Raw genomic sequence first — 25,486 nt, 5'->3', positions numbered from 1 at the left:
AACAGCTACAGATAAATTGAGTGGATGCTTTCTGAATAATTTCAATCCGATAAACATTAAAAATGTTGATGCTGAAATTTACCACTAATGACTTGCACTTGTAAAGTGTTAAAGAAGGTCTTAGAAATTTTATGTGAATTGATTGATGCTCATTGACGTCAGTTTATGTGAATCATGATTTTTAGGTATAACAAAAATATAAGATTGAGAATTAGATGATTAGACTTTGTATGTAAGAAGAAAAGCACAAGAACCTGGTCTTAATTAATTTGCACGTAATTACGGATGCTATTTAGAAATTTGTTTTTTCTTCAAATATGTTGTTGATAATCAAGACAGATACGAGTAGTTGAACTTTGAAGACCCTATCAATATATTGCTATTCTTCTTTAGTATTAGTTCCAAACTGCTTGGATGAAACTTGCAAGGATAACTCACACATCAAAACAGGTTAATAAGTTCGTACTTAGTTTTGAAATTGGTGAGAAATAATTGCTGGTTTTTATTTGCAAAATATAGCATAAATGAAAGTCTTTAAATAATTAATTACAAATTTTGATTTATAGAGTTTAATTTTATCCTCTAATTATTCTACAATTATCAATGTTAATTGGGTATTTAAGAAGCCACTCTTAGGTCGTCACCCAAGCCTGCGGAAGGCTCCAATACCTGTATGTAGAGACAAATGAAATTATACCTAATTTAAAAATGTCTGCGCCGTAGATGTAGCTAAGGTAAATATTTTTTATGTATTATTTGTGTATATATATGACTACGAGAAGCATGCAAATGAAGAACTATTAGCGTACTTTTTGCTTTCATTCTTTAACTAAGTTGAAAGAAGAAGAGTTCTCTGAAACAAACATCTCTTCACAATGAAGCTCTCTTCTTCTTCTTCTTCTATTAGTTACTGTTCTTCAACCTTACTGTTACCGATATCTCTTCTTTGTTTTGTGCTTTTTGGCACTACGAAAGCTTTAATAAAGATACCACCAAATGAAACATTTCCAGCAGTTCTGGTGTTTGGAGACTCCATAGTTGATACAGGCAATAACAACAATCTCCGGACAATTGTTAAGTGTGATTTCCGTCCTTATGGACAAGATTTTAAGGGAGGAATTCCAACAGGAAGGTTTTGCAATGGAAAAGTTCCTCCTGACTTTTTAGGTATACCCTATCAAATCATTCTTAATTTCTCTCTTTTTCTCCTTTTTATCTATTTATTACATTTCTGATTAGATTCGCTTATACATACATGTGTGTTGATTTGTATCAAAACTATACATGAGTGATGAGTGTGACACTTTTCTACGATCTGCTACCCGTTCCAATTATATGAAATGAAATCAATTTGTCAAAACTTTAACGTGTTGATATCTTAGGCTATCAACAGTACAAACTGATCCAATCAAGATTTTCTCTTATAACTCATGGGTAGAGTAGAGCTAAGAAACAGACGTGGGGCACCCTCCTTATTCTCAACGTTTAAAAGATTTCAATATTCTCATGTGCAAATGTAAGGCGGGATTAGATTGTATTAAAAGACTGGTATTTCATTAAATGATTTTCTACATCGTAGAATTGTATTAGAAGGCTTGTGTTCCATAAAATGATTGTGGAGATTGTTTGGCGTGCTTATGCAGCTGATAGATTATGGATTAAAACCATTTCGCAATCCAGTCTAAGGCGCAATAAAGTTGACCTGTGTCTTCTTGCAGTACTCTAACGACAATTGTTCTTAATTAATCAAAATTATGCAAAGTAGTATGTTCTTCAATTGGTTAATTACATATTCTCTATGAGGAGAGTGATGAAGAGCGTATGAGTGAAAAATGTTTAAAAAAGCAGTGTTTGGTGGGAAATAGCCTTATGGTTTTAGTTGTTTGGATGTATTCAGCGCAAGAACTGGGAATTAAAGAGGTTGTGCCGGCTTACTTGGATCCAAATTTGTCATCTTCAGATCTCCCCACCGGCGTCTGCTTTGCTTCGGGTGGTTCAGGATATGACCCTTTGACACCCAAATTAGTGGTACATAAATTCCATCCAATAATATCGTATCTCATCTCTTTTCCTTTTTCAGAATTAGTTTATTATGTAGCTAACTTGGTGAAAAACATCAGTCAGTTATATCACTATCAGAACAATTGCAACACTTCCAAGAATACATAACCAAGTTGAAAGGACTAGTTGGAGAAGATAAAACAAACTTCATATTGGCAAACAGTATATTTCTGGTAGTGGCTGGCAGCGATGACATCGCAAATACTTATTTTACTCTCCGTGTTAGGAAAGCTCTATATGATGTTTCAGCTTATTCCGACCTTATGGCTAACTCAGCTTCCGATTTTGTCAAAGTAAGTTGAGTTATTTATCGAAATCGTTTCACCAACCACATTTGTTATTCACTTATTGAAAATGATTTGAAATGAAGCAACTTTACGCATTGGGGGCACGAAGAATTGCTGTTTTCGGTGCACCGCCAATCGGATGTGTGCCAGCACAAAGAACTTTGGCAGGGGGAAATGGTAGAGAGTGTGCAAATGATTTCAACCAAGCAGCACTTTTATTCAACAAAAAACTTTCTGCAAAACTGGATTCCATCAAAACCAAAATGCCCAACAACAGAGCTGTCTATATAGATGTTTATGACCCCCTACTCGATCTCATTCAAAACCCTCAACAACATGGTAATGAAATAAATCAATCTTTTTTAAGAACAATTAACCAGTAAGTTTGATATAAATCAACTCATATTTTCCTTTGATCTCTTCAGGGTTTGAGATTTCGGATAAAGGATGCTGTGGCACGGGTAATATAGAGGTGGCAGAATTATGTAACCGGTTTACTTCATCCGTTTGTTCAAATGCGTCTAGTTATGTATTCTGGGACAGTTACCATCCCACAGAAAGAGCATACAAGGTCCTCACCACGTCAATCCTCCAGAAATATATTAACGCCTTCTATTGAGGCAATTTACTTGAATACATCCTTTAACCAGTAGCAAATGGCTTATGAATACAATGTTTTTGGTGAAATTAATCAACTCTTTTAGGACATTTAGATCATATAATATTTTATTATATGAGTATATTATATTAACGAAAAAAAATTATCATGAAGATTACTGAGAATGTTTAGAAAATAAGTTTGAATGTTTAGAAAATAAGTTTGATTGATACGAATAAATTGGTAAATAATACCTTTGATTGGGAGGATAAATTGGTAAGTATGTTATATAAATTATTAAATTGTCCCCCTTTTAAATATTAATATAATAGTATTTTTTATTATTATTTTTAAAATCATTTTTTAACCCTATGCATTTGAAATTTTGCTAAAACACCCTAACCATATAGAACTTTGCTAAAACACTCCAACCATATAAAACTTTAATTTATAGCACAATCACTCTGACCCAACCCAAGCCACTGCCCGCAGCCAACCACCACCGCTAGTCACCACCGATAGTGGATGGAATGGCACACAACTGGTCGTATATGACCAGTCGTGCATTGACAAAGCTAAAAATGGTCATAGATCACAAATCCATAGTCCAAAAAACGGTCAGATCTGTGGCTGTTTCAAGGCCAGATCTGTGGCCGTTTTACAACCACATCTTTGGCCATGAAACAATAATAGAAACACTAGATCTGACCTTTTCCTGCCATGGATCTGTGACCCATGACTGGAAAAGGCCTTTTCGGGGCACATCTAACCAGATCTCGCTAGTCGTGCACCATTATAGCTACTGACGTTAGTGGCCAATGATAATGAGTCACAGTGGAAGGTGGTCATGGGTGGTAGAGGGGATTTTGTCAACTTTTAAACTTTTTTTTATGGTTAGGTGTTTTAACTAATTTCTCAAATGTAAGGAGGTTAGGCTAATTGTTATTTGATAGACATTTGAGGATAATTGTGTTCGAAATAATTTTTAATTAAGGGCAAAATGAGTAAAAAATCATATTATCTCGATAATATTTTAATAACACCCCCTGACAAGGTAATATGATTATCCCTCACATTACCAACAATAAATACTATTTACAATAAAAGATTCCCATAACATTTTATTACTTACAAACCAAACACAAGAATCTTACAAAATAAATGAAGATTATCCCCATTATCTTATTTACCACGGATCCAAATGACCCCTTTGTGTTGTAAATGTATATTCCCTATCTTGGGCACTCTACCAAACACCTAGCATACTAAAATATGTATTCCTCAACCAAACAAGTAGTCTTGATCTGAATAGTGACACTAGATTCACCCAATTAAACTCAAGAATATGTCAACAAGAAATAATTCGTCCAAAGATACTATCTTTACAACTCAATCTCACAAACTCTCTCTCATGATCCTGAGATGACAACCCCCAGTTTTTTGTTAATGAATTTTCTGAAATTCAAAATTCATCAACGAAAAAACTAAAAATTATCACATAAAAGTTGTAAAAGAGAGTTTATGAATGAGCCAATCTTTATTGCTTGCCTAAAAGCGGGAATAAATGGACTCCTATATGCATTGTACTCTGTCCAATCATTGCATGGATCAAAACCATGCAGCATGGGACACATCATCATCTACAAAATATTCTATCCAAAACTGACCATTGTAGAGCGTATTAAAATGTACCTGATGCGAAGGAATGTAATCCCATTATTTTCAAGGAGCCATTACCACATTTTATGAAACAATCTATCATGCATCATGATTCCATAGGTTGACCATAAAAACAATAGTTACATACATTCCTCTGTAAATTAACTCTCGGTTTTATAAACAGCCAACTCAATTAAATGGAACTTATAAGAATTCCATATGCACACTAAAGATGTCATGGACAGACATCTGGTCAATAGAGTTCATTGGAACAAACCAAGAAAAGATGATATACATGCTAATCCAAAGTATTAATAAACCAAAACCGAACAAATAAAATAAACCAGAGATAATATCCACAGACATTGGCACGCCTTCATCAGTCGTACGATGCATGTGAGATCAATGAGCACTCACAAGGAAAGGATGCTGGCAAACCCCACACTCAATTGTCTCGGAACCCGAGCTGGGAACCTGGACCTGCAACAATAATCAAAATCACCCATACGAGATTATAGATTAATATTAGTGAATGTATATTTAAGTGTTTATGGATTTTTCCTAAAAGATTGTGGACAACGATTTCAAACCTGTAAATGGACAGTGCAAATAGGACAAGCAACTTCCCTCATCCGTCTCCCAGATCCGTCTGTCTTGGAGCCTGTGAAAGCAAACCATTCAATTAGCACTGGGTACACAATAGGTCAATGAATGTTCTAAAACTGATTCTAATCCATCAGGCAACTAGTCAATAAAACATTAAAAAAAAAAAGTTCACATACAGAGAGTCCAACAAGAATCTATTTAAGCACCACGAGGAAACCATACTTCCAAAACTCAAGTAACTTTAAGGAAAAAAAAAAAAAAAAAGATAAATTACCTGATGATGCCTTGCGATTTCTCTCCATTTCCTCCTGCCACAGATGATTTCCATAAGATAAATTCACAGCGAAGTCAAGAGTTTAAGCTACATTAACTCCCAAACAACAGCTAAGGTTGAATTCAAACCATTGATTACCTGAAGTTTCCTGGCAAGATCCTCATGACTCTGCAATGCAGGTTTGTTAGCTGCTTCTTTAGCATTACTTAGCCTTTGAGTCACTTCAGCCTGTAATGAATAATTGTGTAAGTAATAACCCTACAGATATCAAGGGAGACTAGTAACGATGTAAAAATAAGCATATTCGATTCAACAGTGTCATTAAATATAATCTTTACTACCATGCTAGAACTCAGATCAATAGTTGATCAAAACAAGATAACAACCAAACAGTGTTCTACAAGATTAAGAAGACAAAATTTGAAACAATTACCATGCATCTGTCACAAACTCTAACCGGCTGAGCATTCTCATCAGCAGTAAGAGCAATTCTACCATGTGTACACTTGTCACAGAAAATATCACCACAGTTCCTGCAATGATGCTGAAGTAGGAAGGACCATAAGGTTCATTGCAAAATCCTAAACATATCATAAGCCATTGTAAATATGTACCTTTCGCACAAAAGCCCCAAAATCTGTGCTACATGCTGTACACTTAGAAACTGCTTCATCAGGGACCTAGCAAAAACAAAACATAAAATAAGAACAACCTAAAACTTCAAGAATACAAATAAAATGGAAAATAGCTTTCTTCCAATGGTATAATAAATTACATTTGACAAGGTCAATATGCAGATGAAATACATCCAAATTTTTTTTCTAAAACCTTAAATCTTACCCAATGGTCTTTCTCCTCGTTCCCAGGTTTTATTATGTTCATCCAATCAGCTAACCCTTTCTTTTTCTCCGCAAGCTGTTCAGCTGTCTTCAAGGTGTCAGAAGGCTTGCTTCTTCCGCCCATCTCCTTCAGCTGCAACCCAATGAAACAACAACATTTTCAAACACAATATAATTGAAATTTAAAAAAAAAAAGAAAAAAAAAAGGAACCACACAGATCAATGCCACAAGATGATTAAAATAAAAAGGAACCAAGTCATCCACACTTGGGTCATGAGAGAAACATTAAACTATAAAATCTCCAATGTAAGAATCTTGCCTAAAATATGTACAGCAAAGGTCATGAAAGCCAACCCCATTTTCATTGTTGCAAGGTTCTACAATATTCCCAATTAAAGAAAGGAGCTGCCTAAGTTTTGTGTGATCAATATAAAACAATTACCAACAATCTCCTAATTTGAATCAAGTTTTCTATTGTAAAATACAAAAGTTCTTTCTGATACCTTATAAATACAAATGTTATTCCCATCATATACACTCACTAGCCAAATACTTTAAAAGCTTTAAATATATACACTTATATTTCAAGCAATTTCTAATGAGACATTTTATTCAGTTCAACTCATGTAATTACAAGGTTCCTCCGTCACAGGGTATTTTACTCTACATAAGTTCAACATAGTAGATGGCATGTAATAATGAAAATAAAAATAGCAGTAGTAATAACAAATACATGGTCCATTTTCTAAATCTTAAGAGATATAGTCATGTACACTGTTAAGTCACTTGATTCACGTTAACTTTCTAAAGAAAAGAATACATGTAACAATAATATCATTTTAAAGCAGAAATTTTTTATTTCCGAGTTTATAATCCCTAACCTGAACGGTTGCAGCTGTCACCGTGTCCAGAAGAGTATTCGAAGTGTAACTATTTGATTGCAATCTAATCCGTCTTGGTTCAATGTCAACAGAACTCTTTGACCAAAATGCTAAGGTAGAAGAATCAGCCAGCTACATATAAAAAAAAGCATCAATCTCAATATTAAGCCAGTACATACCACTGAGTGAAAAAAAATTAAAAGGGATGGATCAACTCACTTCACATCTTGTGATATTCTCAAGAGGATATATTCTCAATGTCCGGCTAGTATTGGGATCAAGCATACGAATCCCATCCAAGCCAATCTGCAAGAAAATTTCAAAACTCATGATGGAACTATTAATGAAACAAATAAACAATCGTGCCCTTGAAAGACTGAGGACGATTGGCAGTCAACAGTTCAATGCACTAGCACGGAGAATGCCAACCCACGCCATCAAAACACCACTCACCCTCCCTTTTGTGCATCCCAGTGAAAATCCAATAAATTTTACATTCTATTTTTCTGCTGATTTCCAAATGGCAATTAAAATTATTCAAAGTACAGCCCGATGAACTCTAATCAAAGCATTCTACTTACTAGTACCTAACATCAATCTATGTTCAATCAAAGCTACGTTGCGCATAATGAAACCACAACATTAAGAATAAAGAATTATCATAGAACTATCTTCACAAAGAGTATCAATCGAAGCAGTACAATTAAACCAACCAAAAAAAAAGAATCCATTATTTTTAAATTAATATATCTTCCAAATCAAGACACATAGATAAAACAGAAACTTCGATACCTGGCAGAGCACATCCATGGTACTCTGGCCGCCACTTTCAGCCAAAAGTTTAACTCTAAACTTTTGGACTCCACTCTTGACATCCTGCTGCGTTTCCGCTTTGGGTACAGCTCTCACGATCTTACTCGAACCTGAACCAACTGATGAATGCGAGTCCTTGCCAGACGGCAAACTAATCGACCGCCCATAATCATCAAACAAAGTAGATGCCGATGACTTTGGGATCGTGCCACGGGCCCCATATGGCTCCACCTTGCCCCCATTATACGCAAACACACCATCCCCATACAAATCATCTCGCCCCATATCGTACCGCGAAAAATTATTACTTTCTGGCCGCTTTCCATAAAGATCGGAGCCCAAATCGGAACGGCCTCGGTTGTAACCCCCATATTTATCGTCCAAGTATCCACCAGCGGAATCGAATTTCATCGAATTTGAATTCTCGTACGGGTTCTCATACACTGATGGAACCGATGATCCCACGTTGCTGAAGGGTGCGGAGTACGTCGAGGAGTAAGATGAATTGAGATTAGTATTTTGCGGGGCATAACTAGGAGCCGTCTGATGCTGATCAAATGGGGGGTAATACGCAGCCGGTGGTTGTGGTTGCTGTTGCTGGGTGGCCGGTGTCGGTTGGTACGGAACATGAGAATCGTAGGGAGGGAATTGAGGTGGTTGTTGGGAAGGGATGGGATTGAATGTAGAAAGTGAATTAGGGTTTGGTGGTGGTGGTGAGGGTGTTGGAGTTGTTACAGTCGGTGGAGTTGTTGCGTAGGAAGGAGCCGTGGGAGGTGCAGGATCATGATTTTGAGAATAAGGAGGGTAATTTTGAGAATAAGCAGAATAATCGGAGGGAGAGTAACTTGTTGTAAACGGAGGCGCTGATGCGTAAGAGGTCGGATGAAGATCGGCCATGTTATTGATATTGGGATTAGGGTTAGGGTTTTGAAGGTGAGGATATTGGTGATAATAGGAACTGTAATCTCCTTGTTGCATAGCGGAAAATGAAGCCTTTTTCTCTGCAAGATGATTATGATTATGTTGATGAAGAGAGAAGGAAGAGCTTGTCTTCTTCTTGAGCTTTCTATTGGACGCTTCCAAGATGAACCAAAGAGTACTCCGGGAGGCAAGAAGGGATTGGTGGAATATTTTGGGAGACTTTTGTATGATATCTTTCTTAAAGGAAATTATGGTACACCACTTGGCATATAATTCGGCGGTGATCTGGCTTTATCTGGACCCATGGGGCTCCATATAAATCTTTCCTTACCGCATGATAATAGATCATTACTTTCCTGCACGGGTCCTGTACCAGTACGTTAGACCTTCCCTGAATATATTAGGAATATTCATAGAGCTTGGGCTCAAAGACAAAATGGGTTAAGCCCAATTCAAGAAATGGTCCAACAAGATCATGGGTCTAAGTCTAACTAAGAAATTGTCCAAATTTGGGTTTCACAAAGGAAGAGTCAGCTACTGGTTACAAGCAGTCGGTCCGAGCGCCAAATGGGAACAACACCATCCGTCGATCATAGCACGTGGATGAAGTAGCGCAACCTTCCACGTGTACTGAATATATAGAATTGGGAGGTTTGGAAACCTTTTTGGTCTGTGTTTCTTTGTATGTCTGCCAAATAATCTGAGACAAAAAACAACCCATTTGTTTACAATCCTCGGAAACGGTTCTTATTACGTGGGACCATTAAGATCCACACTGTGGATCCCACGTGACACTCAACATGGGACCATCATCATGTTCAATTCTTTCTCTACTACTACCACACCATGCAAAGCAACAAAACACAGTAATTTGCAGGTTTTTGGTTTAACTTTCACATGCAGTCTCATTCAAAGGGAGAGAAACAAAACCCTCGCCTCGCCTTAGATGATGAAATTATCAAAGGGGTCAGTTAATAGCATCAATTAACTCAATTCATTGGAGGAAGTGATGCAGATTGCAGAAAGATAATGGCGGTGACGGTATCATATTCCCGTTTCCTGATATATCTCTCTAGATTCAATTTTAACATATTTTTTTTTTTGTCAGTTCACCGAGTATGCTTTTACGGCTTAAAAGAGCTGGCAATTTTTCTCTGTTTTTTAACCAGAAGAGCCGAATCAATCACTCACTAGATAAAAAAAAAATGTTCTATTATATAAATCTAATTGAGGAAACTGCATATTACCCAGAAAGGAAAAGGAGAAGATTCTTACTATAGTACTGAATACTGATACTAATCATCATTTCAATTCTTGTATTCCCAAAAAAAAAAAAAAAAAAACCCTAAAAAAGCAAAGAAAATTACCTACCATCCACCAAAAAAAAAACAAAAAAAACAAAAAAAAAAGATTATGACAGTCACAGTACATGTATCAGCAGATGTGCTTCCCCCAAAAAAAATAAGAGAAGAAAAAAGGAATTTCGTCTCCTTCCATTTCTTTGCAATGTAGCTCTTTTTCTTTTTGTTAGAAGTTAGAACCAAAAGACCTCCATGCTTGTCTCCTTTGCAGATTTACATACCGGACAAGAATCAAGAAAAGCTTCACAAAGCTTGCACGAACAAAGGTGCCTGCAAGGTAGAAAAAGAATGCACGATTTCCTAGAATTGCATCTTTTACAAGCAATCTTTCTGTTCTCTACTTTCGCTTCTTCTTCCTCTTCTCCATCACATGAACCACAACAAAAGGACTCTGCATCATCCGCTCTGTTGCTGACCAACACCATTCTCTCTCTCACCTGTTCAAGTGTGTTGCTTAGATCCATCACCATTGCCTCATTTTCTTTTGCCACTCTTTGCCATGACTCACTTTCCATCTCTGCTTTTCTCAAACAAACTTCAAGCTCCATTCTCTTCATTCTTGCTTGTGCCAAGGCTTCCTCTTTTTGCCTCATCAAATTCACAGCTTTTGATTCCATGTTCTTTAGCAAGATTACCAGTTGTTGCTTTCTTTGTTCTTGCAAAGCAGATCTTAATCTATCATTCTGGTTTCCCCAACAAAAGAAAAAAAAAAAAAAAAAAGTTAATCTATAAAATACTAAAATGAAAAGATTTTACATCTAAAACAAATACAACATCAACAGATAACATATACAAGAAAAGAAAAGAAAAGAAATCCCATTTGGAATATAATAAAAGCCTACCTGCATTTGAAGAATGCAGTCAATCTCTTGCCTTTGCAACTCAAGCTGAGCATCTAAAGATTGAGAAAGTGCCATTGAAAAAATATTCCTGCCACAAGTAGATGAAGAAGAAGCTCCTCTATTGCAATCAAAAGTCAAGTTCTGAGAAGTTTGTTGTAGATGAGAAAAACGAGGGTGTTGAGGTTCTTGATGATGAAGAGTGAAAGAAAAATCAGAATCAAAAGCAGGAACAGGATTTGGCATCCAATCTTGTAAGCCACACATGGGTAAACCCAAATTTTCAGGATACAACTGTGCTTGAACAGCCATAATAACTTGCGCCAGAGACTGAGAACAAAGCATTAACAAACGCCAAAACGAAACGACCGCTTGTATTCACATATTTCATCAACTATTAATAAGAAAAAGCAAGAAAAGAACGGACATAAAATTGGTAGGTTTAAAGCTAGAAGGATTCATGTTATTGTTATATCAGAGAAGATGCATGACCCAATTTCTCTCTCTCTCTTTTGTCTTTACTCACTTAATTGGCGTAACCTTTACCTTCTTTGTGGTTTTGGATTCTGGCTTAACTGAAAGAAGCTAGCAGGTAGTTTTATATATATATATAGTTGAGAAACTGACAATCTTTTTTATAAATGTAATTATGTAAATGAATTAAATATGGATTTTATGGATATAATTTGTTTGAGGTAATTAAGGAACTAAATTTGCAAAACAAAAGACAGAAAGAGAGAGAGAGAGAGAGAGGGTAGGAGGATAGGAGGACGTATCTCTCTCTTACTTTTGTCAAATCCCAACAACAAGCTTCAAAACCAACAAAATAGCATTTATGAGAGAGATACAAGGGTGGCGGTAAACGACGACGTACACACGCAGATTTTGTGACAGCAAGTCACAGAAGTATCGGGTCAGAGTTGCTCCTTCACATACAAAGTTAGTGAGAGAAATGTGTTAATTTATGAGAGAAATTCACTCAATTAAGACGTGAATGAGTCAAGACGTTATATACAAGTGGGAGAATCAGAGATTGGAGAAATTGTCAGTTTCGTCATTGGGAAAGGCTGAAGAATAGCTATTTTTTATTTCTATTTCTGTTTTTTTTTTTTTTACGCTATCCATACGGGTCTCCCTTTCATGCCACGTGGAGTTACTTAAAGCCTTTAGATTAGATTTTGTGATTGCATCGTCAAGTTGCCCCCGTGGCAAGGACTTCTTCATCTATGCGCAAACCACGTTTCACCTTGGGCCCAACTACTGTCACCTCAAATCTAAATCAAACAACGCACCCCACCCATCAGGCACGTTGATCATCAATCAGCTTAGACTTAGACTTTTGAGTTTTTCATCATACGTCTACAAAAGCTATGTCCCATTTTCAACCGTACACCCAATACAAATAGCCTGCCATGTAGCGTCTACATGCAAGCCAGGTTACACTTGGTGGCCTCCTGCTAATGCTTAATGGGACCTACATTCCTACATAACGTGTAAAGAACAAAATCTTTAAATAGGATTATTGATTAATAATAAAACTTTAGTTAAAAAGACTGAGAAGGAAGCAACGTTTTAACCGTAGAATGGGGTGTCACACTTACACAACGGGTTTCAATATCGGTTACCAAGAAGAGATAATACTTGTACAGCTGTGAAAACTGTAGAGAGGAGGATCATTAACCCCAACCAGAAACGCCGGTTAAACCAGTGTGGCCATTACTGCCATCGCAGTAACGCCATTTCTGTTCAGTACGGCAACCAGAGAGAAATCAACAAATCAGCCAATTAAGAATCTTCTTTTTTGGAGGGTACAAAAGACAATCAACATAACATAATCATCTTTTCACCGCGCAACTTTCTTCAGGTTTATATTTATAGTTTTATATCATTATGTGGTAGATATAATTGTTATATTTCCGGAGGCGTGGGTGGCTACCCACATACATACGGGTTGAAAAGGGCGGAAACTCGAGGGTTAAAAGTAATACTATATAAATGCACCAGATCTGACTTCCAACTTTATTTGAATTTTGTATTTTTGTGCGTGTATAGATCTTTGGTATCTCCATCATTTCAAAAAATAGTCATTTCTAATGCTTTCAAATCTTTGATTCCCAAAGTCTCTTTTACTCCGGCACACAAACACAGCTTTCTTAAAGAACATCCATAATTACATCCAGATCACAGTCTGTCTCGGGAAGAATAAACAGAAATTTTGCCGACGCCTATTGCTCTCTTCTCTAATGACTCACTCAAGATTTGACCAAAGCTTGGGCAAAATACTTTTCCCACCCGAAGTTTAGCTGCTATCTTCCCCACCCCCAATCTTTGAAAAAAACACTTTCCCACCCATAGTCAATCTCTGTCACTAAATTATATGATAGGGATAAAACTAGGGGTGTTCAAAACGGTTAACCGAACCGGTTAACCGCTTTCTAAACAGAACCGGATTTTCGGTTCGAAAAAATTCCCGAACCGAAACCGAACAGGTTTTTTGGTTAACCGAAAAAACGGTTAACCGTTTTAAAAAAAGTGGGTTAACCGGTTTTGAACCGGTTTTCCCTTTTTTATAAAACTTTTTTTTTTTAATTTTGTCCTAAATTAAATTGTAAATATAGACAATACATTGAAAACTAAGAAAAAAAATTTGGGTTGGGATTTTAGATTGAGTGAATTAGGGATATTTTAGTTTAGGTTATTATTTATTTATAATTATATATATATATATATATATATATATTTGAAAAACCAGTTTAGAAAACGGTTTTCGGTTAACCGTTTCCAATTTGCCCGAACCGGTAACCGAACCGAAAATTCGGTTTTTTTAATTTTTCGAACCGTAACCGAACCGTTTTTTCGGTTAACCGGTTTTTCGGTTCGGTTACCGGTTTGGTTAGCGGTTCGGTTCGGTTTTTTCATTTTTTTGAACACCCCTAGATAAGACTAAATATCCTTTATTATTTGATTTTGAAAATTTTTATGAGTCTGAATAACATTCCCTCCAAACTTTATTAAATGTATTTTCACCCTTAGTTTGATTTACATTAATTTTAGGGTTAATAAATAAATAAAAAATAGAAAAAAAATCAGTAATTAAGAAAAAAAAAAAATTACAAAAAAAAGTGAGCGGCAACCTTTGCTGCCAGTGATTGAACCGCACCCATCCAAGTGCTATTCCGACCAAATTGCATCTGGCCTAGTGCGATTCAACTGCGAATGACTAAACCGCACCAATGCAGGTGGATGATGGCCGAAATTACACCATTTTAGTTTTTGAATTTTGTTTTTTTCAAAATTTTATATTTTTTTATTTGTGGAGGTTTTTGTTTTCTTTTTCAGTTTTCTTCTCTTTTTCAAAAATTATATTTTTATGTAATTCCATGAAATAGATATTTTGCAGAAATTACAAGTTTAATGAAAACTTGTTTTGCAGTTTTTTAATTTTTAATTTACAAATATAATTACAAATGGAAAGTTTTTGCACTTTTTTTTTTTTATGAAAAACACAAATACTTTAAGTGAAAGTACAGGAGCAAAATAGTCAAAGCGTAAAAATCTATGGACAGACATGTGATTTCACTAGTCAATCCAGTCAAACCTCTATTTTAGTAGTAAAATTTGATCATAGGAATTTTAATGACTAATTCCCAAGTTGATAAAGACAATGGTGATCCATTTATATTTTTGGGGTGTAAATGATATTAACCCTATAATATATATATATTGTGCAAATTAATGAGAATACCCTTCTACCGTTAAAACTAAGGTCTGAATTTTACAGATGGTGGGAAAATGTTTTTTTTTTTTCAAAGTTACAGGAGTGGAATAAAATGCACGAAACTTAGGGTGGAAAAATGTCATTCAGCCTAGGTAAAAGCTACCCAAAAAAAAAAAAGAAATTGTTACAGGCAAACATCTGCATCACAATGGACCATACGAGACACAGTACTCAGAACAATTACAGGTACAATTACAAAATAACAGTGCACGGAGTAAATACGTATGGTCAAAATTAACCTCTCGGGCAAAGAGCAAGAAAACAATAATATAAACCCATCCTCCAAATATTACTCTATATTATTCAATTTCTTTTAAACATCTTTAAATTTATTAATTTAACTAAATATTTTTAAATTATTTTTAAAAAAATTATAAAAACACCCCTAAATATTTTTTTTAGATATTATAAAAACACCCCAACAACCCTCCAATGATCAACTGTTCGTATTTAATGATTGAGTTAAAAGTGTTTTTGTTAACTTTTAATATTTTATTATAAAAATATTTAATAAATAAACAAATATAAAAGATAATTTTATTAATTTTCAAATCCTACATTGAATACTCATCAAATTTAATTTTTTTTCAAAATATTATTCTAAAAAGTATCAGAATAATGAACCAAACAGACCCAAAAGATTCGGATGCATTCAACTTGTTCATATTCCAATCAATAGTATTTAGTTTCTGCAATCAACAGCAAAATAATTATTCAACTCTTATTTCTTCTCTTTTAGTGGTTTATCTGTTAGTAGCACATTCAACTTAATCATATATTCCAACTTAGGACCAAGGGGCAAAATCATCTCTCTTACTCCGGAATTCTTGAGGAGTCTCCCACACTGGTTTCCATCCGAGAGTACCATTCACCAATGCGAGTATGTTCCACCATATCTCTGCCAGATTGAAGGTGCCGAATTGGCCGCAGAACACCAAAAACTGCAAGGTCGGCTAAATTTGGTTCTGAGCCACCTGTTTAAGTAACATACAGCAATCATTTACAATGTTAATGGTCCTGATAATTGCCAATATTTCTAATATAAAAGGACATACTATTAATTTAACAGACCAAGATATTGCCGGCCCTTTAAGGCATCCACCCATGTTTCGGCTGCTTCATACAATGAGGCACGCGGATCAGTGATATTGTGTTTCTTCTTCAGTTTCTTTGATACAAAATACATAGCAGTTGCTCCAGCATACTTGGCCACTAACCTCTCAGTAAAGCTAAAATTGCCTAAATTATGAAGAGGATGGAGCAAAAATAAGTCAGTTAGCTTTCAATGCTTACCAAGTAGTATACAACCAAGATCATGGCTAACGCACAATTCTTTTTCAGCTTAGTCAAGGAAGTAATCGCGGAAGAATAAAATAACAATGAGTCAAACTCTGTTTACTGTATGAAAGAGTGAGATTTATCTTTTCATTCTTGGTGCCTAATTTGCCAACCAATGAATTCAAGTGACAGAATTTAAAAAATACAATAGTACTCCTATTGCAAAATAATCCAGGCAGAAAGGAGCCTCTTGATCACAATTACAAAAAACTCAAAACAATATTTTAGACCCAGAAGCGGTTAGACCAAAACATAGAAGCATGATATTGGAGAAGACACTCAATTTTACATAACTAAAATGGTTATATATCAATTATCATTTAAGATGAAATTTATTAAATAAAACTAGGGATATCTGTGTTCTGCACTATCAATTTAATAGCAAATTTCTCCATCAGCTGCCCATATTAAGCTCCATTAAACAAGTACTAAACAGATATTCATGAACTCACCTATCTTGAAAATAATTACAGAGCATCAAAAGTAATAAAAAAACAATTCTGAGGTAATAATATGACAACAAAAAAGAAAAAACTAAAAAGAACTATCAGCTGCTCCAATAAAATCTATGATGTAAAAGCCTCATTAGTTAAATTAGAGGTTGCAGTTAAATTAATTTGTTGCCTTACCATGAGTGGTGATGTAGTCAAAGGACTCAAGAGCCTCAGAAGTGGTTCGATAAATGTTTGGTGATAAAACGTGCACCAAGTGATTATCGACCCACCTATATTAAAGGTAGATACAATATCAATTCATACGTCAAGAACATGATATAGAGTAGTGATATAAGCATAATTCTAAAGTACTCTGAATATCGGCAACAAAAAATTCGACCAAGTACTAATTTTGCACCAATAACTAATAGATCATGGGATTATTAATAAAGAATGCAATAAGGGAATCAACCAAAATAATTTCACAAGCTTAAGAGCTGAGCAAGAAAAGCAGAGTCATACCGTCGCCACTCCTTCTCTTCATCACTTTCAGGAGCAGAGTTATCGGGATGAATCCTTTGGAACAACTTATCAATTATATCTGAATATTGAACACAAAATTACGCATTATTGATGCATGCACAGGAATTTAAAGTCTTCAACAACCAAACAGCACGGCCATCAAAACTCCAATGAAAAGAACATAAAAAAAGACCTGAAGAATCAACCATCTGTTCACCATCAACGGTCAGTATGGGCACCTTCTTATAATCAGACCACTTGATCTCTTTTTTGTTTATGGGATTAACCTCCACCACTTTGTACGGAATTCTATGGTAATCCAAGAATGCTGAATTTAAAAAAAAAAAAAAAAAAAATCAATCAATAATTTTTCATAACAAATGATATAATTCGGTTACACTTAAAAAAATGATACCTTTAACTTTGTTGCAGAAAGGGCAAGCTTCATATTGATAAAGAACAACATCTTTCGGGAGGAAGTTCTGAGAGCGTGGCGGCTCCTTGGCGTGAACGTCTTGACCCAGAGATGAGGCAGCGACGGAGAACCCCGCGACAGCTCCAGCTACAGAGGGACTTGATTTTCCAAACCGATCGGCGATCTTTTGGGCGAAACTTTGAGAGGTGGAAGATGAGAATGTGGTAAAGGGAGCGGCGTGAGGCAACCTATGTTGAGTGGACGAAGTGGCGTCGCTTGCAATGGCTCGGGCCGCTCGGTTAAGTGAGGCCAGTCCCTTAACTCTCCTCATCGTGACTCTAGAAGGTTGTATGATTCTGCGTATAAACCAATCTGTTGTTAACTTCGCTACTCCTTTCTAGAGTTGAAAGAAGAGAATTTAAATAGTCAGTCTTTGGTTAGCGGTTTACAAATTGACCAGGGTTTAGGGTTTTGACAATTCCACGATTCATCCACTACTGCCACAAATACTACTAAACCACAACTTAATTATATGTTAATGCAATGTAATTTAGGTTTGTTTTGCTTCGGGCCTGGGCCTGGCCCTGGGCCTGCGCCGTATCCAAATATGAAAACAGCTGTAATACGTAACAATTTAACATCACCGACTTAAAAAGTTAGGTTTGGATCTCAATTTGCGCTCTATAAATACCCCTCCCTCCCTTTAAACAAGCCACTCGCTTGTCTGCTATTTTAATTTCTCGACGCGTCAGAAGTTCTGTATCTAGGGTTTCAGTCTTGCAACAGAACCCTAACCCTATTTTAAAGATCTCCTCCTAACTTAGTACGGTAAGATGTCAAGGTGCTTTCCATACCGGGATTTGGTGTCTGTAAGGAACGGGGCCAGTGGAGAGGCCTTGATTCAAACGATTAAGGTTGGTTGAGCAATTCTGGTTTTCACTTTATTGCTCAACTATGTATCTCGTAAATAATATTTTGTATTTAATTTTTTTCTAGGATTACTGTGATTGTAATTATGGTTTATGCTATTCAACATGTCCCGGTTATGATTGGATGCTTATATTTAATTAAGGATACCTGAATCAGTATGTATTTTAGGGTTATGTTTATTAGGTCGTTTTGAACGCTGTGATTTGATTAGCTTGTTAATTGAATGGATTGCCCTAATATTTTAGACGATGGGGTGGTTGATCTATGAACAGTTTTTGTTTGGCTGGTTATGGTTAAGAGTTATTCTTTTTTGACTCTGAAAATCAACTTCTATTGAATTAGTTGATGTTTGTATTGTGCAAATCAAATATTTTCGAAAGATTCCTTACTAAATCTGGTTTAAAACTAATTAAATCTGGACTAAGATTTTGTTTTATAAACTTTGGGCTCTTGCTTTTCGGAAGCCACTAAAGTTTTGGACATGTTATAAACATTATAGTTATTGGACTGTTCTCGTCTATAAGATGAATATGCCGTCTTTATCAGTTATCTTGGAAGATTGGCACATTGTTACTGTAGTGTGTTACATTCTACTTGTCTACCCTAGCCCTTTGTTCTAAAATGTTATTCTGGTGCATCAAAGCTTCGAAGCGAAAAAGAGAAGCCCAAAACGGACTTCAGGAAAGAAAAGAAGAGGGAGAAGAAAGAGAAAAGGAAGGAGAGAAAAGAGAGTGAGAAGGAGAAACTTTACAGAGAAGCTGAAAAGCTCAGTAAAGAAAAGTTGTCATGGGGTGGAGGTTGCCTTGTAAAAGGAAGTGAAGATGAAGAAACTGAGCGTTTGGAGAAGTCTGGTCTTACTGATGAGCATGATGAGCCTGTCTGCAGGCAGAACCTTTGCTACTTGTCTGATGGCACTCAGAGCAGCAACAAGAGGAAAAGGGACTCCCCACCATCTAGTGGCATTACAGTTAACAGTGAGTTTCTTATTTATTTGTTATGCAGGAATTCATATATAAACCTCTTGAAATATTATGATCATCCTTATGATCATCGATAGGGAATATCCTACGGATTAAGCTGCCGTCACAAAAGCAGAGAGAAGCTGATGCATCACGAAGTGAGGAACAATCATGCTCTACATCTGGTAGAGGACCCGAGTCCAATGCTGAGCACAATGTAATTGTTGGCCGACAATGTCTCAGAACAAATAATACCAAGGGGGAAGTCAGTGCTATATCAGATTCAATGAGGAAGGAAAACATTACTCCCTATGATATCCAGACTGAAGCCGGGGCCACAAAGCATGGAAATTATAATAAAGAATCAAATTGTTTTAACGCGTTGATGGGGGAGTGGATTCCACTACCACTTCAGCCGGATGATGGTGAGGATCTAGAATGGCTTTTTGGGGCAAAGGCAAAGCAGCAAGGAAGCGGATCTAAAAGATTGAAGGCTGGTGATGATGCTTCATGTTGTCAAACTTTGTGGCCGTCTTCCCAATACTTTCAAGGGGAAGACATGTATGCATTACCTTACACAATTCCATTTTAATGTTTAGAACAGATAACTAACTGAAACACGTAGCCCAGTGATTTTGACATTGAGTGTTTGGGCTAAAATGTACAGTCGATTTTTCTATCAAAAATTGACGAAATCTAATATTACATATTTTTTTCTTATATATTACAAGAAATTTTTGTTCTCTTGAGTTGCGGTTCTGACCATGTGGGTTATTATGTTGGTTTTGGTGGGCGGCTATTTGATTGAAATTAGCACGTTGCATACTTGCATTGCAATTATATTACAAATTGAATTTGTCTTATTCACTGATTTACAGTAGAAAAATAATTGTTCAGCTACCGAAAAGATGTCAAAAGTAAAAAGAACAAAACGTTTTGGCCTAAATTCATGTGTTGGTTAGTGTATTCTGCTTGTTGATATGTCCATGCGGAGTTGTTTGCTGTTGGCTCAGTCTTGCGGTTCTTCCAAGTAATCAGTCAAACTTGAAACGTCGTTGTTGTTTTGTACTACCAAGTAATGTAGCATCGACACTACTTAGTGATGCGGCATCATCCGTGACTAAATATGAGAAATCCAAATGAGGCTTCCCCCCAAATTCTAGAAGAAGTTCATCATCCTCCTGCGTTTCATCAACCTGTGAGTTAAGCCACTCCTTTGCATCCTGCTGCCCTCTTAACAGTTCCAGAATCTAGAACGACACCAAAATTAAAGATCTCTTATCAGCTATAACTTGAATGCCAATATAACTGAATCAATGACATGTTCTCATACGAGTGGCGTAGGATCATTCAAGATCCTAGTCATTTAGTCTCATCATTCAGGGAATAACAATTGCAAGATCACATACTAGTACCTGACTCGCTTTTGGACGAAGTTGAGCAGATTGATTAATGCAGAGGTTTGCCACAAGAGCCAATCTTTGCATTTGAGCAATGTCAAAGTCATCATCTAAATTTGGATCCATTAATGCTTCTACATCCCCACTTTCTAATATTGGTTTCGCCTGTATTATAACAAAGTTTGGTTTTGCATCAAAGGCCTTCATAATTGCAGAGTTCTTGGTCAGTAAAGAGAGAACTTTTAATGTTGATAAAAGAAATTTTCTTACCCACTTGACCAGACTTTCTTGTCCTTTGAGATTCTTGGAACCAATTGGTCTTCTTCCAGATAACAGTTCAAGAAGAACAACGCCAAACGAATACACATCAACTTTATCGCTGATTCTTCCGTGCATGAAATATTCTGGAGCAATATATCCAAAAGTCCCCACCACATCGTTGTGTATCATGTAATTTGAATCTGTTGGTCCCCATACAGCAAGCCCGAAATCGGATAACTGTAATATGAATTTTGTAGAGCATCAGCACTATGAATCTTATGGAAAAACCTTTTGGTCATACAAATATTATGATGGCATCTACTAAAGAATTCCTAAGAGCTTTTGTGATTGATCGTTATATATTATGATAAAAACACAGGGTTTTCTGGGAATTGCATATAAAAAAAAAAAAAAAAGAAGGGGAAAACTTTGGCTGAAAAGATACAAGGTTTCATTCTTAATTAAGAGTAGCCGATTGGCCTATTAAGTTGTTTTTTTTTAACATGGTACCTGTGGCTGAAAATCGTTGGAGAGAAGGATGTTAGAAGATTTTACATCCCTGTGAATAACAGGATGCAAACATTCCTTGTGCAGGTAATTTAGAGCCTCAGCAATTGCAACAGCCACTTTGAACCTCACCTCCCATGCCAGCACAAATTTCTCATTATTACCTGAGTTATATATTATTATTCATTAGGATTGCAACAAACTTATATATAGAAGCAAACCTTGCAAAAAGGCTGCAGAAGATTACCATGAAGGCTTTCTTCCAAACTCCCTTTGGGCAAGAAGTCATAGACCAACATAAGATTGTTGTCCTCGGTGCATACACCAATAAGAGGTGTTATATTTTGGTGCTTTAATAAAGAGATGATGTCTACTTCCAAAGAGAAGTCGTCCCAAGCTTCCTTGTAAGATTTTAGAACTTTCACTGCCACCGGCTTGCCACTTGAGAGACAACCTTTGTACACATTGCTACACCCTCCCTCTCCAATCAAGTTATCTATTACCAAAAAAAAAAAATCAATATCATGTAAAGAAAACTTGGTCAAAGTGATTAATAGCTTGTGCCTTTATGCCCTTACTAAAATTATTAGTTAAAAAGAAAGATTATAGAACCTGAGGAGAATTGACGAGTTGCCTTTTTAAGTTCAGCGATGCTGAACTCCTTGCAATTGGATGAGACTAATTCAGAGAAAAGCTCTGACTCGTTGGGCAGCTTCATTGACGTTGTTAAAGGATTTTCATCACCTTTATTCTTGGAACAAATAATCTCCCTTTCAAAAGAATTTTCGCTATTAGAGGAAACCAAACTTGTCTGGTATTGTGGACTTGCTGGTGTAGTATCTTCAGATTGTTTTGAAGAGTTTAAGGTCACAGGAGCTGATATTCGAAGAAGAGGCCAGCCGAGTTTTGATTGTGATAAATGTGTTACAAGTAAAGAAACTGAACTTGAAGAAGGCTCCACAATGTGTCCAGGAACAAGGCTACATGTCTCATCTCTTGACCTCCTGCTGCCATCAGTTGAATCATCTTCAACATTCTTAATACCAAGTGGAATGTTTCCTTCAGTCTCGCCATCCTCAACAAGAACGTTATTCATTTCTCTATTAAGATCAATTTTGGTTTTATTCCCATCCAAATTACTAAAATCATTCTCATGCACAACTGAAGTACATCGACTGCATAGACTCGTAGCCCATTCAACCTCAGAAATATTTCCATCCCCGACTGCATTCAAAATTTCATTAGTTGGAGGCCAGGTTCTTCGAAGCAGAGGCCATCCCAGAATTAAATCTGGCTGCTCTTTTTGTATAAGAGAAGTTGACGTCAAAGCAAATTTCTCCATGTAATCATGGTCAAGATTAAAATTTTGATCATGAAACTCCTCACTACAGTATCTTGATACGTTTTCAGAGGTCAGAATTTGATTGGATTCTGTATTTTCAAACACCTGTTCCTCTGCATCTCTTAAACTCGTATTTTCCTTCTTGTGATAAAACTCAGGCCTTGAATTTAACCTGAAACCTGAAAATTTAATAGATTTTAAAAACCTTTTCATAAGAAAATTGAAAGAATTTTTTTTTTTGTTTCCATATAGCAATTATTAAAAGCTAAAACCTTTTAGTTGCAAAACAAAAACGGCCGTAGTTGCCGGTAATTTGTTGGCGAAACATCTGGCAATGGAACTCCTGAAAGATTTTCTGTAACCAATTAGAGAGGAATCTCCTCAAACGACGTCACTTAAAAAGTTGAGTTCTTCTATCTGAACTTACCCGAGAGAGTGTTCCTGGTCTGTTCCCACAATCACTGCCGTGGATGCACAATGTTTGGGCAAGTTCTTTAAAACTTTTTTGATTAAACTCCCTCGTGATATTGTTGAACCTTTAAGAGTAAGCTGAACTTAAAATATTAGAATTTCACATTCATTTACAGTAGACAAACAGAATGAAAAATTGGTGACAGAAACAAACCTTTTTCATTATCGAAAAGTCCCTGCAAACTTCTGAATGATATTTTATAGCCGAATTCTCCACCCAAGCAGAATCTGAAAAAGGAAAAAAATTGAATGAGAGTTTAAAACTTTCTTAAAACTAATTATATGCATAGGATTCTAGTCATACCTGAGCCTGAACAAACGTGAACAGAGACTAAATGATTTCTTATTTTTCCAACTTCAACTAGTTCCAAGCTGGGAAATTCTGCACCATGATTCCCTTTTAGAATTTTATAAAGCACTTGCTTCTTCTTGTTGCACTTCTTTACTGATATTCTCTTCTTAATCATTACTTTCCCTTAGAATCACGCTACCTGGTTTCAAATTATCTCTAAGTTTCAAAGTACCTCTTCGAATTTGTGGATTTGCAGATAGTCTTATGTTGGTCAAATAAATTGATCATAAAGAATGCTTTAACAACTAGAGCTCTCAATTACTTCTCCATTCATACCTCCATTAGACGATTACGAATTTAACCATTGCCCCGCAAGACAAACTCCAAGTAGAAGAGACAAGTTTCGAACATATAAAATTAATCCACAGAAAAATCTATGGTTGATTAAAAAATTTAAAAATTGACCATACGAAAATATTCAATTATAGCGACTAAAATGAGTTGAATATGCAAAGATAAAGAAAGAAGAAAAGACACGAATGTTCATTGTTTTGAATATTTGACCATTGTTTATTCTTGCTTCAATCTAACCCACCAAACGTAACTTAAAATAAAGGGTTTAAGGAACAGCCGCCAACATTATAAGTACACCTAATGTGACTACAATTAAACGAGGTTTAAACCTAAGAAGAAGACGCATTTCATTTTTAATTTGATGTGTAATATTTCAACTGGATAGTTCTGATTTCTCAAGTCAAATGCTGGAGTTTACATCTTTTAATAGTTAACTTAACTCCTAAGCCTTATTGGTCACAGAATTAAATTATCTGATCTTAATGAATAGGTTGACCTCACAAGCAAATTTCTTAAGGAATTTACGTACTGGAAACTTTCTCTGAAAGGTATTGTTATGTAACAGTTAATTAATGAAGGTTGAAATTGGTACTTCTTTTGCTTAACTCCTTGAAGAAGACCCCTTATATTAGGTCGCCTGAAGCCAGAATGTTAATCATGGAAGTGTTGGATTGGGGCGGCCACAAACTTGCTATCCTTATCCTTCGACAGGTCAATTGATTGGACAAACTACCAACTTCTGAATGTGATTTATTATGGCTGAAAATGTCTTGGGAAAAACAATTAATAATAATGACCACGTATGCGCTAAAGTTGGCAACTTTAAGACGTGAATTTGAATTATTGAATTCATAAATATGCTTCGTCAATAAGCAGCTAAAAGATCAATACAAATTGGCATTTGAACAACGAATTCCTAAGCTATACGTGCGGTATTAACCAATAATACAGATATTTATATGAAATTCATTCCTGCGTTGTATTAACAAATCATATAGCACGCTAAGAATCAGACAAACCAAATTTTAGAAATAAATTTAATCCAACTTAGTATATACTATGCTTGCTGCAAATGCTCTTGCCATAAAACCAAAAACCAATAAACCATATGGAACTATCAAACACAATAAACCTTTACTGAGATAAATACAGCAATTAAATGTTTTCATTAAATTTACAAAATACAATCAACAAAGAAGGAAGAAGAAGAGAGAAAGAATAATCTGCTGTCAATTATACAACACATTTGCAGGTTCATTTCTATTAGTCTCACAAGAAAATTATAATCTTCAACTCTCTTCAGGATATAATAAACAGGTATGATGAATCGAGACGTCGGGATA

The 25,486-nt window shown here is 35.8% G+C and overlaps 6 protein-coding genes across 6 annotated transcripts; 2 read left to right on the top strand and 4 right to left on the bottom strand.

Annotated features, from left to right (window-relative positions):
* The first annotated feature begins 811 nt into the window (after positions 1 to 811).
* LOC116141895 (GDSL esterase/lipase EXL3-like) lies at positions 812 to 3,047 on the top strand. The gene is made up of 5 exons (XM_031427373.1): positions 812 to 1,167; positions 1,898 to 2,028; positions 2,121 to 2,354; positions 2,432 to 2,687; positions 2,774 to 3,047. The coding sequence occupies exons 1-5, from the start codon at positions 876 to 878 to the stop codon at positions 2,965 to 2,967; spliced, it is 1,107 nt and encodes a 368-aa protein (XP_031283233.1). The 5' UTR covers positions 812 to 875; the 3' UTR covers positions 2,968 to 3,047.
* A 1,643-nt stretch (positions 3,048 to 4,690) lies between these two features.
* LOC116141860 (protein FREE1-like) lies at positions 4,691 to 9,169 on the bottom strand. Its single transcript, XM_031427329.1, has 10 exons — positions 7,999 to 9,169; positions 7,426 to 7,512; positions 7,207 to 7,338; positions 6,326 to 6,457; positions 6,100 to 6,165; positions 5,919 to 6,029; positions 5,624 to 5,713; positions 5,486 to 5,519; positions 5,196 to 5,266; positions 4,691 to 5,085 (listed from the first exon to the last, which is right to left on the bottom strand). The coding sequence occupies exons 1-10, from the start codon at positions 8,995 to 8,997 to the stop codon at positions 5,008 to 5,010; spliced, it is 1,800 nt and encodes a 599-aa protein (XP_031283189.1). The 5' UTR covers positions 8,998 to 9,169; the 3' UTR covers positions 4,691 to 5,007.
* Positions 9,170 to 10,474: 1,305 nt separating this feature from the next.
* On the bottom strand, positions 10,475 to 11,567 carry LOC116141833 (probable BOI-related E3 ubiquitin-protein ligase 2). Its single transcript, XM_031427304.1, has 2 exons — positions 11,144 to 11,567; positions 10,475 to 10,984 (listed from the first exon to the last, which is right to left on the bottom strand). Exons 1-2 carry the CDS (start codon positions 11,483 to 11,485, stop codon positions 10,475 to 10,477), a joined length of 852 nt encoding a protein of 283 aa, XP_031283164.1. The 5' UTR covers positions 11,486 to 11,567.
* Positions 11,568 to 15,619: 4,052 nt separating this feature from the next.
* Positions 15,620 to 18,063, bottom strand: LOC116141896 (prostaglandin E synthase 2). Its single transcript, XM_031427374.1, has 6 exons — positions 17,628 to 18,063; positions 17,406 to 17,540; positions 17,213 to 17,291; positions 16,886 to 16,980; positions 15,990 to 16,157; positions 15,620 to 15,892 (listed from the first exon to the last, which is right to left on the bottom strand). Exons 1-6 carry the CDS (start codon positions 17,956 to 17,958, stop codon positions 15,732 to 15,734), a joined length of 969 nt encoding a protein of 322 aa, XP_031283234.1. The 5' UTR covers positions 17,959 to 18,063; the 3' UTR covers positions 15,620 to 15,731.
* Positions 18,064 to 18,319: 256 nt separating this feature from the next.
* On the top strand, positions 18,320 to 20,238 carry LOC116141872. Its single transcript, XM_031427342.1, has 3 exons — positions 18,320 to 18,541; positions 19,201 to 19,531; positions 19,615 to 20,238. Exons 1-3 carry the CDS (start codon positions 18,461 to 18,463, stop codon positions 20,106 to 20,108), a joined length of 906 nt encoding a protein of 301 aa, XP_031283202.1. The 5' UTR covers positions 18,320 to 18,460; the 3' UTR covers positions 20,109 to 20,238.
* A 50-nt stretch (positions 20,239 to 20,288) lies between these two features.
* On the bottom strand, positions 20,289 to 24,341 carry LOC116141870 (somatic embryogenesis receptor kinase 1-like). The gene is made up of 10 exons (XM_031427340.1): positions 23,802 to 24,341; positions 23,652 to 23,725; positions 23,454 to 23,575; positions 23,299 to 23,369; positions 22,297 to 23,205; positions 21,932 to 22,180; positions 21,688 to 21,848; positions 21,187 to 21,414; positions 20,932 to 21,081; positions 20,289 to 20,766 (listed from the first exon to the last, which is right to left on the bottom strand). The coding sequence occupies exons 1-10, from the start codon at positions 23,962 to 23,964 to the stop codon at positions 20,551 to 20,553; spliced, it is 2,343 nt and encodes a 780-aa protein (XP_031283200.1). The 5' UTR covers positions 23,965 to 24,341; the 3' UTR covers positions 20,289 to 20,550.
* Between the last annotated feature and the right edge of the window lie 1,145 nt (positions 24,342 to 25,486).

Source organism: Pistacia vera, unplaced genomic scaffold, assembly GCF_008641045.1.
Source record: "Pistacia vera cultivar Batoury unplaced genomic scaffold, PisVer_v2 Contig400, whole genome shotgun sequence".
In the NCBI taxonomy this organism is placed as follows: Eukaryota; Viridiplantae; Streptophyta; class Magnoliopsida; order Sapindales; family Anacardiaceae; genus Pistacia; species Pistacia vera.
Note: the sequence above shows the minus strand (reverse complement) of the source record. Positions and strands in the feature narration are given on the sequence as shown.

What these genes read in the sequence shown, in the direction of transcription:
- LOC116141896 (XM_031427374.1), bottom strand. Translation starts at nt 17,958, where the DNA reads ATGAGGAGAGTTAAGGGACTGGCCTCACTTAACCGAGCGGCCCGAGCC. An exon ending in TGACTACATCACCACTCATG is followed by an intron (nt 16,158 to 16,885) that starts GTAAGGCAACAA and finishes TTCATAATTTAG; the next exon opens with GCAATTTTAGCTTTACTGAG. An exon ending in AAAGGGCCGGCAATATCTTG is followed by an intron (nt 15,893 to 15,989) that starts GTCTGTTAAATT and finishes TTACTTAAACAG; the next exon opens with GTGGCTCAGAACCAAATTTA.
- LOC116141860 (XM_031427329.1), bottom strand. Translation starts at nt 8,997, where the DNA reads ATGCAACAAGGAGATTACAGTTCCTATTATCACCAATATCCTCACCTT. An exon ending in TGACAGCTGCAACCGTTCAG is followed by an intron (nt 6,458 to 7,206) that starts GTTAGGGATTAT and finishes ATTGGGTTGCAG; the next exon opens with CTGAAGGAGATGGGCGGAAG. An exon ending in AAATCGCAAGGCATCATCAG is followed by an intron (nt 5,267 to 5,485) that starts GTAATTTATCTT and finishes TTGCTTTCACAG; the next exon opens with GCTCCAAGACAGACGGATCT.
- LOC116141895 (XM_031427373.1), top strand. Translation starts at nt 876, where the DNA reads ATGAAGCTCTCTTCTTCTTCTTCTTCTATTAGTTACTGTTCTTCAACC. An exon ending in CTTTGACACCCAAATTAGTG is followed by an intron (nt 2,029 to 2,120) that starts GTACATAAATTC and finishes GAAAAACATCAG; the next exon opens with TCAGTTATATCACTATCAGA. An exon ending in TCAAAACCCTCAACAACATG is followed by an intron (nt 2,688 to 2,773) that starts GTAATGAAATAA and finishes TGATCTCTTCAG; the next exon opens with GGTTTGAGATTTCGGATAAA.
- LOC116141833 (XM_031427304.1), bottom strand. Translation starts at nt 11,485, where the DNA reads ATGCTTTGTTCTCAGTCTCTGGCGCAAGTTATTATGGCTGTTCAAGCA. An exon ending in ACTGCATTCTTCAAATGCAG is followed by an intron (nt 10,985 to 11,143) that starts GTAGGCTTTTAT and finishes TGGGGAAACCAG; the next exon opens with AATGATAGATTAAGATCTGC.
- LOC116141870 (XM_031427340.1), bottom strand. Translation starts at nt 23,964, where the DNA reads ATGATTAAGAAGAGAATATCAGTAAAGAAGTGCAACAAGAAGAAGCAA. An exon ending in GACCAGGAACACTCTCTCGG is followed by an intron (nt 23,370 to 23,453) that starts GTAAGTTCAGAT and finishes AAAATCTTTCAG; the next exon opens with GAGTTCCATTGCCAGATGTT. An exon ending in AAGAAAGTCTGGTCAAGTGG is followed by an intron (nt 21,082 to 21,186) that starts GTAAGAAAATTT and finishes GTTATAATACAG; the next exon opens with GCGAAACCAATATTAGAAAG.
- LOC116141872 (XM_031427342.1), top strand. Translation starts at nt 18,461, where the DNA reads ATGTCAAGGTGCTTTCCATACCGGGATTTGGTGTCTGTAAGGAACGGG. An exon ending in CCTTGATTCAAACGATTAAG is followed by an intron (nt 18,542 to 19,200) that starts GTTGGTTGAGCA and finishes GGTGCATCAAAG; the next exon opens with CTTCGAAGCGAAAAAGAGAA. An exon ending in TAGTGGCATTACAGTTAACA is followed by an intron (nt 19,532 to 19,614) that starts GTGAGTTTCTTA and finishes GATCATCGATAG; the next exon opens with GGAATATCCTACGGATTAAG.